The sequence below is a fragment of the Brachyistius frenatus genome, unplaced genomic scaffold (assembly GCF_029030835.1).
Source record: "Brachyistius frenatus isolate BFR_SWC_R1_liver_20210118 unplaced genomic scaffold, ASM2903083v1 Contig_41, whole genome shotgun sequence".
Taxonomy (NCBI): Eukaryota; Metazoa; Chordata; class Actinopteri; family Embiotocidae; genus Brachyistius; species Brachyistius frenatus.
This window is the reverse complement of record NW_027210640.1, coordinates 2,892,055-2,907,555: the sequence shown is the minus strand read 5'-3', so window position 1 is coordinate 2,907,555 and position 15,501 is coordinate 2,892,055. Positions and strand designations below refer to the sequence as shown.

General features: G+C 40.7%; 2 protein-coding genes across 3 annotated transcripts; both read left to right on the top strand.

The window, feature by feature from the left end:
- The first annotated feature begins 1,575 nt into the window (after positions 1-1,575).
- mpv17l2 (MPV17 mitochondrial inner membrane protein like 2) lies at positions 1,576-7,687 on the top strand. 2 transcript variants are annotated; one of them, XM_069702377.1, is made up of 7 exons: positions 1,576-1,683; positions 3,343-3,563; positions 4,489-4,650; positions 5,050-5,126; positions 6,011-6,139; positions 6,525-7,100; positions 7,158-7,674. In XM_069702377.1, exons 2-6 carry the CDS (start codon positions 3,374-3,376, stop codon positions 6,621-6,623), a joined length of 657 nt encoding a protein of 218 aa, XP_069558478.1. In that variant the 5' UTR covers positions 1,576-1,683; positions 3,343-3,373; the 3' UTR covers positions 6,624-7,100; positions 7,158-7,674. The 2 variants fall into 2 exon arrangements, with proteins under 2 accessions (XP_069558478.1, XP_069558477.1); XM_069702376.1 differs by having other exon boundaries at positions 6,011-7,100; positions 7,158-7,687.
- Positions 7,688-8,850: 1,163 nt separating this feature from the next.
- cist1 (colon, intestine and stomach enriched 1) lies at positions 8,851-15,072 on the top strand. Its single transcript, XM_069702373.1, has 4 exons — positions 8,851-8,950; positions 10,345-10,653; positions 11,198-11,361; positions 13,573-15,072. The coding sequence occupies exons 1-4, from the start codon at positions 8,896-8,898 to the stop codon at positions 13,615-13,617; spliced, it is 573 nt and encodes a 190-aa protein (XP_069558474.1). The 5' UTR covers positions 8,851-8,895; the 3' UTR covers positions 13,618-15,072.
- The last annotated feature ends 429 nt before the right edge of the window (positions 15,073-15,501 follow it).

Below are 15,501 nucleotides of genomic sequence, written 5' to 3'. Positions count from 1 at the left end.
TTCATAATGTGATTTACATTTGTCGCCAGAATAGATGTGAAATGTCTACTGTCAGACGCTCGCCTTATTTCAGTGCTAATGCAAACCACCGGTACAATTTTCCACATATTTAGTACCATATTTATACAGTAAAATACTTGCCCAATAATACTTGCACAATACATACATTTTGAGTTTATGGCTGTCTATGACTATGGCATCTGGTGAACATATTTGACCCCAGTTACATTTTTCTGCAAAGTTACTTAAGTTAAAGATGGTTCTTGAGTTTTACTACTAAATATACTTCTGATACTGGACTGATACTTCAGCTATATGATGCAACAACAAAAAAAGAATATTAAAATATAAAAGTTCATATAAGATTTGTTGGTTAAAATTTGAATTCTGTCCTTTTATTTGTCTTTAAAAAGACCAAAGCAAATTTGAGGCCACCATGTTAGTTTTCTTCAGATTCTCTATTTTCTGTCATATTATTCTGTCATATTATTTTGTGTCAGTAGGTGACAGTATTTAGCTGTGGAAACTTTAGGTGGCATGAACTCAGAAAGCCAACTTTTGCTGGACAGCAGCAACAGCCTGCATTCACTCACTGTTGATCAGGTTAGTGAGAAATGTATACAGCCAAGGTCGTATTGACCGGGGCAAACGTTTGCTGTGGTCCCCCACTTACCCTACCACCCTCTGAATATAAACCCTGCTGCTACCAAATTGCTATTAGGCCTTGTGCAACCAGACGTCCTGTGCTTAATTTGGGGGGGTAATTTAAAGAAAGACTTCATTCAGGAATATGCCCTTCTTGCAGTTAGTATCAACTAAAATAATAGAGGTTTTAAAACCGAACTTTGATGCGGGGCCCCTCCACAACACAGGGCCAGATAACTGGCTGATAATGCGGGAATCACCGCAGCTGATAATGTGCTTTAGTGGTGCAAACAACTAAACATACTTAAAACTCATAAAACTGCCAAAACCAGTTGAGATGGATGATTCTGCGGCTTTTGAAGCCCTTCGGGGTCTTGGGCCTTCCCCTTAAACAACAACAACAAAAGTTAGTAATGTTTCATAAGAGAATAACGATAGGCTATTTCCGGTCAGTTTGTTCAATGTTACAAATCACTTATTTCATAACCTGGTCTGGGTGTTTCCTCAGCACTAGACTGACTGACCTTCCCAGCATGTCTCGTATTTTTGTGCTCCTGCACATTATTTTCTTCTCCAGTGAGCTCCACAGAGTTCCCCAACTTTCATCGCTGTTAAAAAAAAAAAATACAAAAAAAGTAGACGTTATGTGTACAATTGAGTCTTTTAGGTGGCAGTAATAGTCCTGCTACAAAAGCTTTAATTGCCCACTTTCAACAAAGGGATTTCTGGTTCAATAATGTTTCCATTTCACGTGACACTTTCTCACTTTAATGTCAGTAACGTCACTTTTTTTTTGTTGAGTTCGTATCTTTTTTTTTTTTTCACCACCCGTCGTTCATTTAACGGGGTTGTGTTTATTCCTCCAAGCCAGCAGGTGGCGCTCATTCATCTATTCCACCGCGTTCGTCACGTCTCTGCGTCAACCTTTCACAACATGGCTGTACCTGCAGTTAGTGCGCTCCTCCCGTAAAAACACTGTTTACCGTCATATATGTCGATAAATGAAGCGGGTGGCGCTTATTATTGGATGTAAAAGAGGTAAGTTGACTTACTGACAGCTTCGGGCTCCGGTTAAAGTAAAAAGGGAACCTCATATCTGCAGGTAAACAGACTCCCGACACGAGGTTCGCCTCACGTGGTTACCGTTCACGGGTTCATCTCCCGTTAAACAAAGCATGTAACGGAAGGAGTAATAATGAAAACGTGCAATATCTGAGAGTCTAGTTTTTTTTTACAAACTAATTTATAGGTTTCAATTTTTTTTTTTTTTTTTTTATTATTATTATTATTTTTTTTAAAAGGCCTTTTGTTTTTATTATTGATATTTTGTGACCGTGAGACTTTGTACTTTTATTTGACACTTATGCTGGACATCTACAGTGGCCAGACTAAAGAGGTCCGTTTCATTATATTAATCAACAAAAAAGTCAAAATAAGTAGCGTTTATATTCAACATAGCGCATGCACACTTAAATCAAAAATATCCCACAAAAAGTTTTAAGTTCTGAACATTAAAACAATATATACATTTTTTAAAAGAAGGCATTTTCCCACCCGGTGGTGACGTCACTAAAGGTCGCAGCTGCACTGTTTTGAGTTGGCTATTTAGAAAGTGGTTCACACTTTGTAACAGCTGTGAAGAAAGTTCGCTTCATGTTTGGGCTTTTGAGTTTCTCCTGGGCAAAATACTCTTCAAACAGGTGGCAGGTGTGGTTTGGCTCGTTTATTCGAGTTCATTTGTGCAGGAGAGATGACGAGAGCTCTAGAAGATTACAAGACAAACACGAGGAAAAATAGAGACACCAGTAGTTGTGCTTTTTTTTTGTTTGTTTGTTGCTTATTTCTTTTTTAAGTTTGCATCCAGACTGTAACGTTCCCTCCGTACAGTCCGGTTGGGATTCTTCCGTTGACTTTCTCCACACAGACTTTTCTACCTGTCAGATCAGAGAGGATGAATTTGGACTGGAAAAAAAAAACAAAAAAAACACACGTTTTCAAAGCTGCTGTCTTTTTGTGCATGTTCTGCATACATTTGAATTAATTTGTTTCACTATTAACGGGCAAATTGATCCTTTTGACTGGACGGGTACACCAAGCCAGCCAGCCTTAATTTTTTTTTTTTTTTAACAAATTAGCCTTTTACGATGAATAAGGTTGCAGTGTCAGTGTAAAAGGCCCTTTATCATACCAACCTACGTAGCTGGCGTTAAAGGTAATCGAAGCGTTACGTGTGGATGGAAGTAATATTGCGCGGCGGTGGGCGTGACTCAAGTGAGAAGGGTCTTTCTGTAGTTGCGCAGACTACGCGACACGACCCCTGAGAAAACTAACCCAAACTCCTTCACAAACCCCGAACCTCAGCGAAGTAGGCGTGTCGCGCATCCTCAAGACGGACGTACTCGAGTCAAGTCTATATAATATGTATATATAGATATATACTGTACTGTATATACTGTGCATTTGATATTTTCTACTGCTATTTTATTGCTTTTCTATTATCCTATTATTATCTTATTGCTTCTGTATGCTGCTGTAGCGAAAAAAAAATTCCCCTCGGGGATTAATAAAGTAACTACCTAACCTAACCTAACCTAAGTCAGGCTTCTTCCAACCGACGGTTGAGCTGTACAACCATCCCGGCTGCCCTGCCTAGTAAAACACACCAGAAAGAGACGTGGAGTTATTTTTCTTTTGCAGATGACAGTGCGCTCTGCGCGGTCCCAACGTCATGCTTCCCCAGGCGGGTAAAGAGTTTCTGGTCCGCGTGCGCTTCTTCTGGAGGCCGCTCTTCCACGGCCGATACCTGCTGCTCACCAACACGCTGAGCGGAGGAGTCATGCTCTCGCTGGGAGACGTCCTGCAGCAGACGAGGGAGAGGTACAGGGAGCCGGACAAAGTGCGAGACTGGAAGAGGACAGGTGAGGGAGAAAGAGGTGGACACGGTTTGTGTCACATATATATATATATATATATATATATGTTAATTGGCGAAACTTTAACGAAGCCTGTGTTCAAATCACTCGGCGCACGCGTCGCACTTTTAACGCCGGGCCCAACACTCTTACATACCTGATGAAAAACGTTACCTGCGTCTTCACTCAACTTTTTTTTTTTTTTTTTTTTTAGTTTTTTTATCTCAGCAGACAGCTGATTGCACTTATTTTACGTCGCGGACGAAAGCACCTTTCACCACATCTCTTCAGAGAAGAACGCATGTTCATCGCTGCTGTTTGGCAACAAGAAATATGGAGCGTGAAAATGGAAAAGTTTTGTTACCCATAAAGAAGCGATATGTAAATCCTTAAATAATACATATAATCCAAAACAAGAAAAATATTTCTATAATCTTTCTAAAGTAGTTAATGCTACATACATCTCTCCTATTCTGTGTCTCATTGGGCTTTTTTCAATTGTTATTTTGCCAAATGAAGTTTTAGTCGTCAGCGTGTTATTTCCTGTTTTGGTGAAGTCTCTCTTTTATTTAGCCTGTTTTGTTTTTTTAAGAGCAACACCCGCTGAAAATCTTCAGTTGTTGACCTTCTTATCGCGCTGCAGCGATGTACAGGTGACATCACTGTTCAGTCCAACAGAGCCCATTTCTGACCACATCTGTCACGCTTGGTGTTCAGTGTAAATTCTAAACTCCCGTCCGTTCTTTTCTAAACAGCCTCCTCAAGTCTCCGTCTCTCAGATATAAAAAAAAACACACAAAAAAAACCCTGTATTTCTGTAGAATATCTGCAATGTTTTAGATTTTGAAAGACCGACTCATTGCCATAAATTCAAATGTTTTCACTTTTTTTTTTTTTTAAATTATTATTATTATTATGATTCTTCCTGTAGGTCGCATGTTCGTGGTGGGCTCCACTATGGGTCCACTGCTACACTACTGGTACATTTGGTTGGACAGAGTGTACGTGGGCAGAGCTATGAACACGTTGGGCAAGAAGGTCCTGGTGGACCAGCTCGTCGCCTCACCGACGTTGGGGATGTGGTACTTCTTAGGTAAGGAAAGGAGTTTATTCGCCACTAAGCGGGCTGTCTCCTTCCTCTCACACACACACACACACACACACACACACACACACACACACACACACACACACACACACACACACACACACACACACACACACACACACACACACACCTACACATTAGTCTGGGTGTGAGCCCATTTAGTGACACACACACACGTAAGGAAGTGTGTACAGAGTCAAAGGTTGCACATAAAGACGTAGGTGCGGTAAGACAAAACACGGCATATGTCATTATCACGGGTGTTTGGAGTTTATCTGATACAAGCAGGAGTTCCAACATTCCAGTTTCTGACCTTATCTTAAGGTAGTTTTAATACAGCGTGGCGCTGACGTACATCTGACACACGACTCTTGTTTATCGCAGGTATGGATCTCCTGGAGGGACGCTCTTTGTCTGAAGGATGGGCGGAGTTTAGGGACAAGTTCTGGGAATTTTACAAGGCAAGTACACCTGCTAGAGTCTAACCAGCAGGTCTGCACACGTACTCGCATTATTGCTCCCTCATCACATCATCATCATTGGGTTTTTTTCCTAACCAAAGGTGTGACGTTTTTTGTTTTCCTTTCACATTTGTAAGTGAAGCTAAACACGGCTGGCCCGTCTGTGTCGTGTTAATATAGATTAGATTAGATTAGATTAGATTAGATTAGATTAGATTAGATTAGATTTACGCTTATATTCAAATTCAAATGCAAGAAGAAAAACGCATCAGTCCAGGCTTCAGTTTGTTCTGCTGAAGTTTACACAACAGCTGCGTTTTAGGGTCGCACAGTTGCAGTTATTTGGCGCCCAGAGAATTCAATTGTCACACGGACAAATGAAGAAAAACGAAAGGAGGCCGGTTCAGATAATACAGGCACGACCGCATTACGCAGCAAACAGCAGAACACAACGAGAACGTTCAGTGACGGCGTGCAACATTTTTCTGCGCTATTTAAGTGCTCCTTGAATTTGTACAACTGACAAATGCCAAAAGAAGAACCTGAAACGGCCTCGCGGTTTGCATCAACTGACGTTTCCCCCCTCACTCGGTTGTCATGGTAACATGAATTCAACTGCATCTTTTTCGATGACATCTGGGGTTGTGTTTTCTTTTGGAGGAGCTCACTGATTGTCTTCAGTCAGATTTGTCAAATTCGAAGTCTCGGCTGTTCGTAGTCGGCACCAGAGTTTGGCCCGAGGCCCCGTGTTGATTTCTCAGCCTGCTCAGCCGACGCAGCAGGACTCCCTCGTCTCCTCTCGTCTCGTCTCGGGTTTAACGATGTTTGTTCTGTGTAATCTGTCCCGGTTTGTTTATGCCAATCTGCGTTGTTCTTGCTGACAGGTGGACTGGTGTGTTTGGCCTCCAGTTCAGATGATCAACTTCTACTTTCTCTCGCCCAAATATCGCGTCGTGTACATCAACTTCGTCACCTTAGGGTGGGACACCTTCCTCTCCTACCTCAAACACAAAGTAAGTCAGCCGCGCGCGAGGTTAAAGGGACACGCTGCTCAATATTTCCTCAACAGGCTGCTATTTGTTTTTACGTTCACTTTTTTATATGACTGTTTAACCGCCTTTATTACGTTTTACGTGTTCATATCAAATTCATGTAAACAGTGTCGTGTTGCGTTTCTAAATCCTCGTGATTACCTGATTATGTCCAGGTTTACATCCACATATGACAGCTTTTCCACGTGCGCTCAGACTTTTTAACCCCCACCGTACATGCGGGATATAAAAAGCAAAACTCGGTCACTACTTCTCTGCTCAATGCTGTTCGTTGTGTCTTGTAGTTTTCCGCGTCAAGCGATGTTGAATACGTTGACGTGTCAATTTGTTTCCGTTGTGTGGACAGGACGGCAGACGGCACGCTGAACTGCCATCAGACAGCAGCGCTGCGGATGCACAGCAGGAAGTCCTGCCACCGCCTAAGCCTCTGGAGGAGAAGGCCTAGAGACGGAGTTCATCCTCAGCTCTGAAGTTCACTGGAGGCAAAAGACCTTTTTTTTTTTTTTTTTTTTTTTCAAATCTTCTTTTACTACTTCGGAAAATACTCCAGAACTGTCATGTCCGACTGTCTTTTTTCCTCCTCTTGTAAAGTTTAAACTGACCACAGGTCTGACAAGGGTCTGAGGAGGTATGGATGTTCAAGTTGAAGTGCTGGAACACTTTTCTGTGTGAAGAGTTTTAACACGTCTGTGTCCAGTTTGTCTGTTCATGTCCGAACGATTTGCACTCCTGAAGGGGCGTTCAGGGATGAAGGGCTGTTTCACTGCCCTGTGCCGCTTTACTTTCTAATCTGAAAATCCATTTTTCAGGTTGGTTATAGTGGCCAACCGGGACCATTCATTTCCAAAACTTCTAAACAAGTTATGGTGTTGTGGCACCCAGAGCTTATAACAGACTGCGGTGTTACTTTCATTTCTGTGCCGTTTTTTGCGGGAGACTCACGACTGATGTGAAACGGCTTCACCGAACAGCTGCTGAGTTTGTAACGCCGACCCACCCGTGTGTTAACCCGTGTAAACTTTGCCTTAATACGTAGTCCGGCACTACACCTGATTTCAATGCCAAATAATCCTTACATTTTCAGTTTACCTCTTTGCGGTAGCGATAAAAATGATGCATGACTGTGAATCTTTAAAGTGACTGTCGTTATAAGAGATTCTATATTTGATCATATGTCACAGAGTCAGTCAACTTTAATGGCTGGTCGACTGGAGATAGTAAATTTGTCGTCATTTTTTGAAAGCGTCCTGTAGTTTTACACGAATGACTGTAAATCTGACCTACGGTAATATACTGTATACTCCTACCAGCTTATTTATTGTGAACTTTATTAAACAGTCTGTGTGCCGATAGAAAAAAAACCCTGAAATGGTAGTTTAAAAATGAAAGTGGATATCTGTGAAGCATATTATATATACATGTGTGTATATTTAAGTTATGACACTGTCGCTGCTGCTGTTGCTGCTGCATTCGTATAAAAACAGATTTACCACCATATGACTGTGTGTGTGTGTGTCTCAAAATGCGTCATGTCTTCAGAGGTCTTTAAAGGCAATCTAATTAAAAAAAATACATGAGAAGAAATAAATTAAAGTACTTGCATCCTAACTGCTTTCTTTTTGTCACGCAACATACAGCCTTCAGAGTTTGGACAAGAGATTTATCACTTACTTTGCAACATCTTTAAATTGAAGAGCTGTTAAGAATTTTGAAGCGATGGAGAATTACACAAAACAGAAAAAAGACCTTCCAAGATTTGTTTTCTTTTACTGTAAAATAGACGGATATGCATTTTTACATTACAATTTTTTTTGACTATTTACAAATAGAGGAGGGGTTGTTGTTTTTTTCAATGAATTGCTCTGACCTGACTCAGATGTGAGAGTCCTGTGATAGCACACTACACTGTCTATTGCAATCACTGGAATATTAATATCTTCACTGCAATTATTACATAACTCTGAAATCTGTGGATTTTCTAAGAAGAAAAACACGTTAGAATTTGTAACGATACGCAAGCTTAGTTTCAGTTCAGTTCAAAGTTTTTGTAATAAATGTTCCTGTCAACCCAAGATAATGCAACCAGCTGCAAATTCTTTGAAGTTTACAACATATAACTGTAAATGGTGTGTACTTAAACCACCAGCTCATTTTAGGGGTGAACTGTTTTACACTGCAAACAGACAATGAAAGTTACATTCAGGTGCTGTACACAAGATAAAATACCTTAAGACAACTTGAAAAGAAAAACACACAGGAGTTTACGAGAGTAAAATGAAAAGTAAAAATGTGCTCAAAGTGCTCCAACGGGAGAATAAAACCTGCAGAGCGGTGCGAGATATGCTGAATAAAACATCATGTGCAGCGGGAAAGAACTGAAGCACCAGTCAGTGAGTGAAAGTTTCCATGACCTTAAACAACTTGGGAGCAACAGAAAGAAAGACCGCTGACATAAGTGTGACTTCAGTGTGTGAAAGCTTGTTCAGAAGTAAAATGTGATCTCAGCAGCAGGGATTGAGCTGACAGCCAACACACACAGCCTCTTTCAAATATTGACCGACTGGCCTGAAGGGTTTGAAACGCAACAGCCCTCTTTTAAAGCACTCCTCCTTCAGGCAGTGAGCACATCCTGCTGTCAAGGATGTAGTCCACGTGTGTGTGTGTGTGTGTGTGTGTGTATGTCATTGATATGACTGACAGCCATTTCCTCTTTCAACATGCCTAGAGCGATGCACCTCACTGTCCTGGTGTCCCTGTTAACAGTCTGCTGTGGTAAGTGAACATTTCATTGTTTCACATGTTCAACTCGTGTGTTTAAGGTGTTTGAGAATGTGAACGTCTTGTTAGTGTTACAGTATAAAGATAGAAGTTTACGCAAACAGGAAGCTGCCTGCGGTGAGAGTGAGGTTCAGCAGGTTGGCCCAGGCGTAGTGTGGTGCAGGTTATGTCTCTAATAAGCAGGAAAAAGTTGAATTCAGTACAATTTGATGTCCAAAAACAGAAATGCAAAGCGATATCTGAGGCAAAGAGTGGATCAAAAGTTGGACAACATGCAGCTGGGTAGTAACAGCATGATTATAACGTGTGTTCTTGTAAAACAAAAGTCAAAAATGTGTCGTTTTTGCATTTTGTATGGTGCGTATCATCAAAGAGAAATGCCAATTGTTATTAGTAAATCGTAAGAGGAAGTTCAAGTAAATGGGAAGGTCATGTCTGGGTGGAAACCAAGGCAAATATTTAATCAGCGAGAGTGATCCTGAGTTAAACCTACTGTGGCGTCTGCTACTTCTGCAAACACTTTCGTGAACACGCCAGCTGTTTGTCTTCGCCATCCCTAAACAACACAAATCATTACCTGCCTGGCTGTTAATTCTGCTTCATTAAAGTCAGCAGCCTCATCTCAACCTCAGACTGCACTGTGGCCTGAAGAGCTTCATCTCAAGCTTCTCTGGAGCTTCGACCATATCAGAGTGTAATGCGCTAACAGAGATACGCAGCAGCCTCTGCTAACAATCTTGGCCTTCATAATTAGTTTGAGTGTCTCCGGCTGTGCTTTCAGAGGTTCCTCTTCCTGTTCAAAACGATGAATATTTGACATGTTTGTGCATTACATTGTTTAACTGTCAGTTAATATCATTTGGTTCTGTAAGTAGCTGTGGTGTCGAACTCTCCTCCAACCTGAAGCAGGGCCTCAGATATATCAAATATCTGTCAAGCTACATTTGAGTTTTGATCCCATCCTGCTCAACGTGATTTGGAAAAAAAAATCTACAAAAAAAAAAAGATCCCAAACTGCATCAAACAATTTTAGAATTGAACTATTTAGTAGTCTAAGATATGTACATCATTTCCAGTCCACGTAAAGACCAAATGCATTGCTGTTTATAACCGATGGGAGTCAGGCACCTCTGAATGTGGTCCTAATAGATCGGATCTCAGTGTGTCTTCAGTGCATGCTGGGTTCACTTGTGATCAGATTCCATTCTATGTATATTAGTACCAGGTGGGAAGATGCCCATAGTTCCCCTCTTTGTGCATTGGACACATACTTCCCTGCAACAGCTCCGATTAAAATATTTCTTTTTTTTTTTTCAATCAACCTTAAGAATGCCAACAACACCCTTTAGACTCAGCTGTGAATGCTGTTTCTGTTTGTCCCTTTGCAGGCAGCAGCACAACAGAGACAGCCACGCCTGTAACAGACCTTACCAGCATCACCGCCGCGTCCACTTCCACCATCACTCCACGAACTCAAACGACACGACCGATCACCACGACAGTCGCTTCAACGTCACCAGAAACAGCCAACAGTACCGAGGGAACCGGTTCCAGCTCTCCTCCTCAGACTACAACAATAAACCAGACGTCAAATGAGACCGTTTCCCCGGGATCGACTCTCCCGTCAGCAGCAGAATCACCAAAAGTCACTGCGCCCGTATACACAACCAGCGGTCAAAGTAATGGTACAGATGAAGGTTTGAGAGAGGTTTTTTTTTTTTTTTTTTTTATTCTGAATCAGGGAACAAAGATTTCATCTAAAGCTGCACCTCAAAAAATTGTGACAAAGCTTTCACATATTGTCTATTTATGACCGCTGTTATTTGCAGTGAAATGCGATGATGTGTTTTTTTCAGCAGTAAAAAAAAAAAAGCCAACTGCAATTTACTATTTAATTTAAAATTCTGTTTTTTGGAAGAGTGAAACTGTGAAAAGAAATTTGGAGAATAAAGCCAACGATAATTATAAATCACTAACAGATGAGATACCACATACCAAGTACTGCCATAAGACTGGTTCTACTACCTGTCAAATTAGTTTGGCTACATAGTCCCTCATGCAAAGATGAAATGAATGAATTAATTAATTAATTCCATGTCCTGTAGGAACCCTGTTATACATTTTGCCCTCTGCAAGCCCTAAGTGCTCTTTGGTGGACAGAAGTTATTTTGTCTCGTTTATTTAGTTATCCAGTGATTTAGTTAGGAGGGTAACTTTCTTTTTTCTTCTTCTCTCCTTCAGCTCTTTCACCCGACTGGGAAAAAGGTGACCTGGCAACAAACCCCGGCCTCGTGGCCATCATCTGCATCTTCTGCATCATCCTCGTCCTTGTGCTGGTGGTTGCCACGGTGAAATGTGTCAGATCATCGAGATCCAACTTTGAGAGGCTTGAAGATGTGCCGATGGTGAGTCATAAAACAGGACCCTGACATTTCAATAACAAAGAAATAACAAGTAGATATTGATTTAGCCAATTACATTTAATCTGACTTTTACCAAACTGGATACATATATGAATGCGACTACAAAAGGATAATGTATTTGTCTTTGCCATGCTAGCAGCACATTGGACTTTTTTTGCCATGAAATTTTGATTCATGGATCCCGGAGGGGGAATCAGTAAGGACCAGTTAACCCTGCAATTTAGCTTGCTTATCTCTATTTATAGAAAGACCATAGAAGCAACAAAACAGTCACAGAAAATCATATATTATCGCCATCTGATATGTTTTTCTGTATGGTTTCTGTTGTCATTAGTTCCACCAAAGATCCTTTCTGAATTGTCCAAACAGCGTTGGACAAAAAGTAATGAGTGGTGATGAGGCTCCGTCTGGTGTGTGTAACATGTCTGCTGTTTCCACCAGCAGGGGACGACGTTTGCTGGTTATTGTGCAGAAAATCAACACAGTGTGACTAAGGCAGTCTCACAGTGTCTCACTCCCCAGGGAATGAAACTATCAACCGTGGCAGTGTACAAGGGCTGGCACTAAATGTTTCCATTTGTCATGTGTCTTCTTCTTCCCCTCAGCAGTGAGCACAGTGGTTTGCTGCTCTCTCTTTTACGCAAACAGGAAGTCTGACTGGACTGTCAGAGTGAGAAAAAAGTCTCACAGGACAGTGTGTTGTGCTTGTCATGACTAAGTCTTTTCTTTGGAGATGAAAGCTTATCATTAACACACCATCAGTGCGTCAGCAGGTATTCAGACTCTGTCAGCATGCTGAAGTCTTCAGATATCATTTCAGGTGAAAGAGATGAAAAAAACATTCACTCAGCACTTTATTAGGAACATCTTCACAAACTAGTGCAATCCAATACAGCAGTTCTGCAACAAATTCATGTTCGTGTACAGATGTGGACAAAATATAAGACGACTTTTCAATGTGATCCATTCTGGTACACAACACAACACAACCACCCACTACAACCTAATTAACATAAATTAGAGTTTACACCTTCACACCTCTTATCATGTCAGCAAAAACGAAAAATATATTCATCTTTTAGAAGTACAAAACTGTGGCAAAACTGTTGGATTGTTGACCCTGATGAAGAACATAACCTGAAAAGTATTAGTCTAACATTGAAGTTGTTCTATATGCTAAAACTGTTTCTGAAGTTTTGACCTCGCCAGATTCCTTTTCTTCTCCGTGCACCTTGGCCGTAGACTCTCCTACCCTACTTCTGTAGAGTCTTTAATGTCACATGACTGCGGCTGCTGTAAAAATCCTTCAGGTCACTCTACCATACTGGAACAGGGTGTACTTCAAATAAACGGAGGGAGCATCGTGCACATAACCAACAATAGGGGTGCAAAACAGCTGATTCTGCAAAATGAGTGGGTGAGGATGAAAGGAGAACTTGCAGGGTTAATAAATGAGAACACAATTACCATCAATGAAAATGGTCAAGGGACTGGGATGCTAAAGCAGGTTTTATGGCCAAGACTATGTCTCCTCACTTTGAGGGACAACATTGGAAAAACCTCACAGTTTAGACTGATGTTTCTGTTTGTGTACTTTTTTTTTTTCTCCTTTGTATCATTTTGGTTAATAAAAACAACATTCTGTCGAAGAAAGTAAGAAAAGGCTGAAAAACGTATATCTATAATTAAAAGAAAAGCAAATAAAAAAAGTATGAAAATATTGATTGATGTCCTCCAAATAACAAACAAAGCAAACAATGTAAAACTGACCCAAGCAATTCAGTTTTATACAGAAGTGTAATATTGTGAAATGTGTATTATCCCTGCCTTAGGAGCTTCTTAACTGAATCCATTCACATTGTAATCCATTTTAACATTCACTGAACTAACTTTTGAAACGCACAGACGGTTGATTTTTAGAGATCACTTTCAGCTTCCCAAATAAAATGGTTCAGACAACAGATGTAGTCAGTTCAACAAAAATCAAATATCTCTCATGTAAACATGCCACAGCAGCACACAGCCTCGCGGACTCCTCCGGATTTACTGCTCAATCGCTTCTAAGCTGATCTCAGATGACAAAGCAAGTTTGTAACCCCATACATCCAATGCCGACATTACACCGCCATGTTGACTGCAGGCTGCTTTTCTTTCTTTTAACCGAGTGTTTTCTGGTATCTGTTGTCTTGTCAGGGCCACGTGAACGAGCAGTCGCCGTTCGCTCAGTACTCCAAATGATGGAGGAGGCTTCGTGAGGGCCGGCGGGAGTCCGGTCTGCTGTACGACGCTGATGTTTCTGGACAGATAAAAACACAGAAACAGCTTTAAGCACTCACATGAAAGCAGGCGCTCTCTCTCTCTCTCTCTCTCTCTCTCTCTCTCTCTCTCTCTCTCTCTTTCACTTCTTTATGTTACACTTTTGTCAATGCCAGTGGAATATTTCTGCCTCCGATTTGACCTTTGACCTGTTGATTAGGCAGCTCGTAATTAAACTGATGAAGGTTTTGAAGCTTAATCAACTAACTCTTGCACTAATTCTTCCTCCAGAGTTTCTTTTGAAAAGACAATCAGCCTAAAAGGTAAAACTGTAAATGTAATGTTTCCTGAATTGGTGACATATCTCCCTGTAAGCACTTTTCATCACAGCACTGGTGACGTTATAAGGATCCAGTACATCTTAAGTTTCCAGAATTATTTTTAGGTATACAAAAACCTCCAGTACACAGGATGATATGTTTCAAGTGTTGAAAGTAAATGTAAAATTACTTGTAGAAATGCCTTTTGCAACATTTATTTTATATATATATATATATATATAACTATATTTGTGTTCGGAATGTATGTGAGCTTATGTGAGGGATAATTTTATATAATTATTTATGTATAAATAATGTCTTCGGTGGTGTGAGGCCTGCAGGCACAACATTGTTTAGAGGCAGAAATAAACGTGTTAGTTGAGTTACATTTTACAAAGAACATACAAAAGACTCACTATTTCATATGATTAATGAAGGATATGTTCACAATTATGAAAAAACAATAGTCAGGGGTCTATGCGTACTAAGACAGGCTTTTCTTGCTGTAATCGTTCCTCCTGTTAGAACTGGCAGGTATAAACATCTCTTAATTTGTACAACGTAACTAATGGAGCACAAAATCCACACCAATGTATTAAAAAATTACAGCCTTTAAGTCGTGATTTTTCCAACTTTTATTACGATCCTTCCACTGCAGCTCAGCAGTCTGTCATTTAATACTGCCATCTGACCACGGAAAGACAAATGAAAACAAGGAGGAAGACCTACAGCTAGAAATAATTACAACTACTGTGGGTAATTCTTGTTTGGCTTTCTGACCTTGCAGGTTCAATCAGTGTCGCTTTTTTGATCATAAACTATAAATTCGGGTCAGTTCGATTATTGCAGACACATGCAGTCTGCGTGGCAAAGCAACTTTCTTAACATCCATACAGCTCTGCCGAGTGATGACTCAGCACCTTTTCTGCCCTTTCAACAACCTAATTTTGCTGCCGTGCATTATGTTTCACTCAGGTCCTTCAATAAATCAGTGGTTTTAAAAATCAGGGTGATCATCACATTACTCCACCTCTTCTGTGTGTGTTATAACCTCGCTGTCAGAAAGATGTACAAGTCATAGCTGTGATGTTTTCAATAAAATGAAAATTGTCTTTAATTTGGTGTACTGCATTTTATTTCCTGTATTAGTGGCCCTTGTCGTTGGCATGGCAATCACTATAATAATTATAATTCAGGCAGCCAGTTATCAGGGGAACCACCCTTCAACAGCCAAAAAGCGTTTCTCTGTCGTCTTCACTCACACTTGGACATGTCAGGTTCCCCCAGATGAATGACTCAGACTGCAGACAAAGCACGATCTCTGCAGGGTTTGATGATTAGGATTACCCAAAAAAGGTCAGGACCAGTGAGATGACTGGAGTCAAACTGAATGAGTATCCAAGAACGTGTTCTTTCTGTCTTTGTGTGTGACTGTAACCTCAGTACTGACCCATGAAAACATCAGAGGGACCGACAGAAGTCTGACGTACCGGTCCAACCTGTTAGCCGTGCATTTTTAATGTGATTAACAGTGGAGTAATATTGT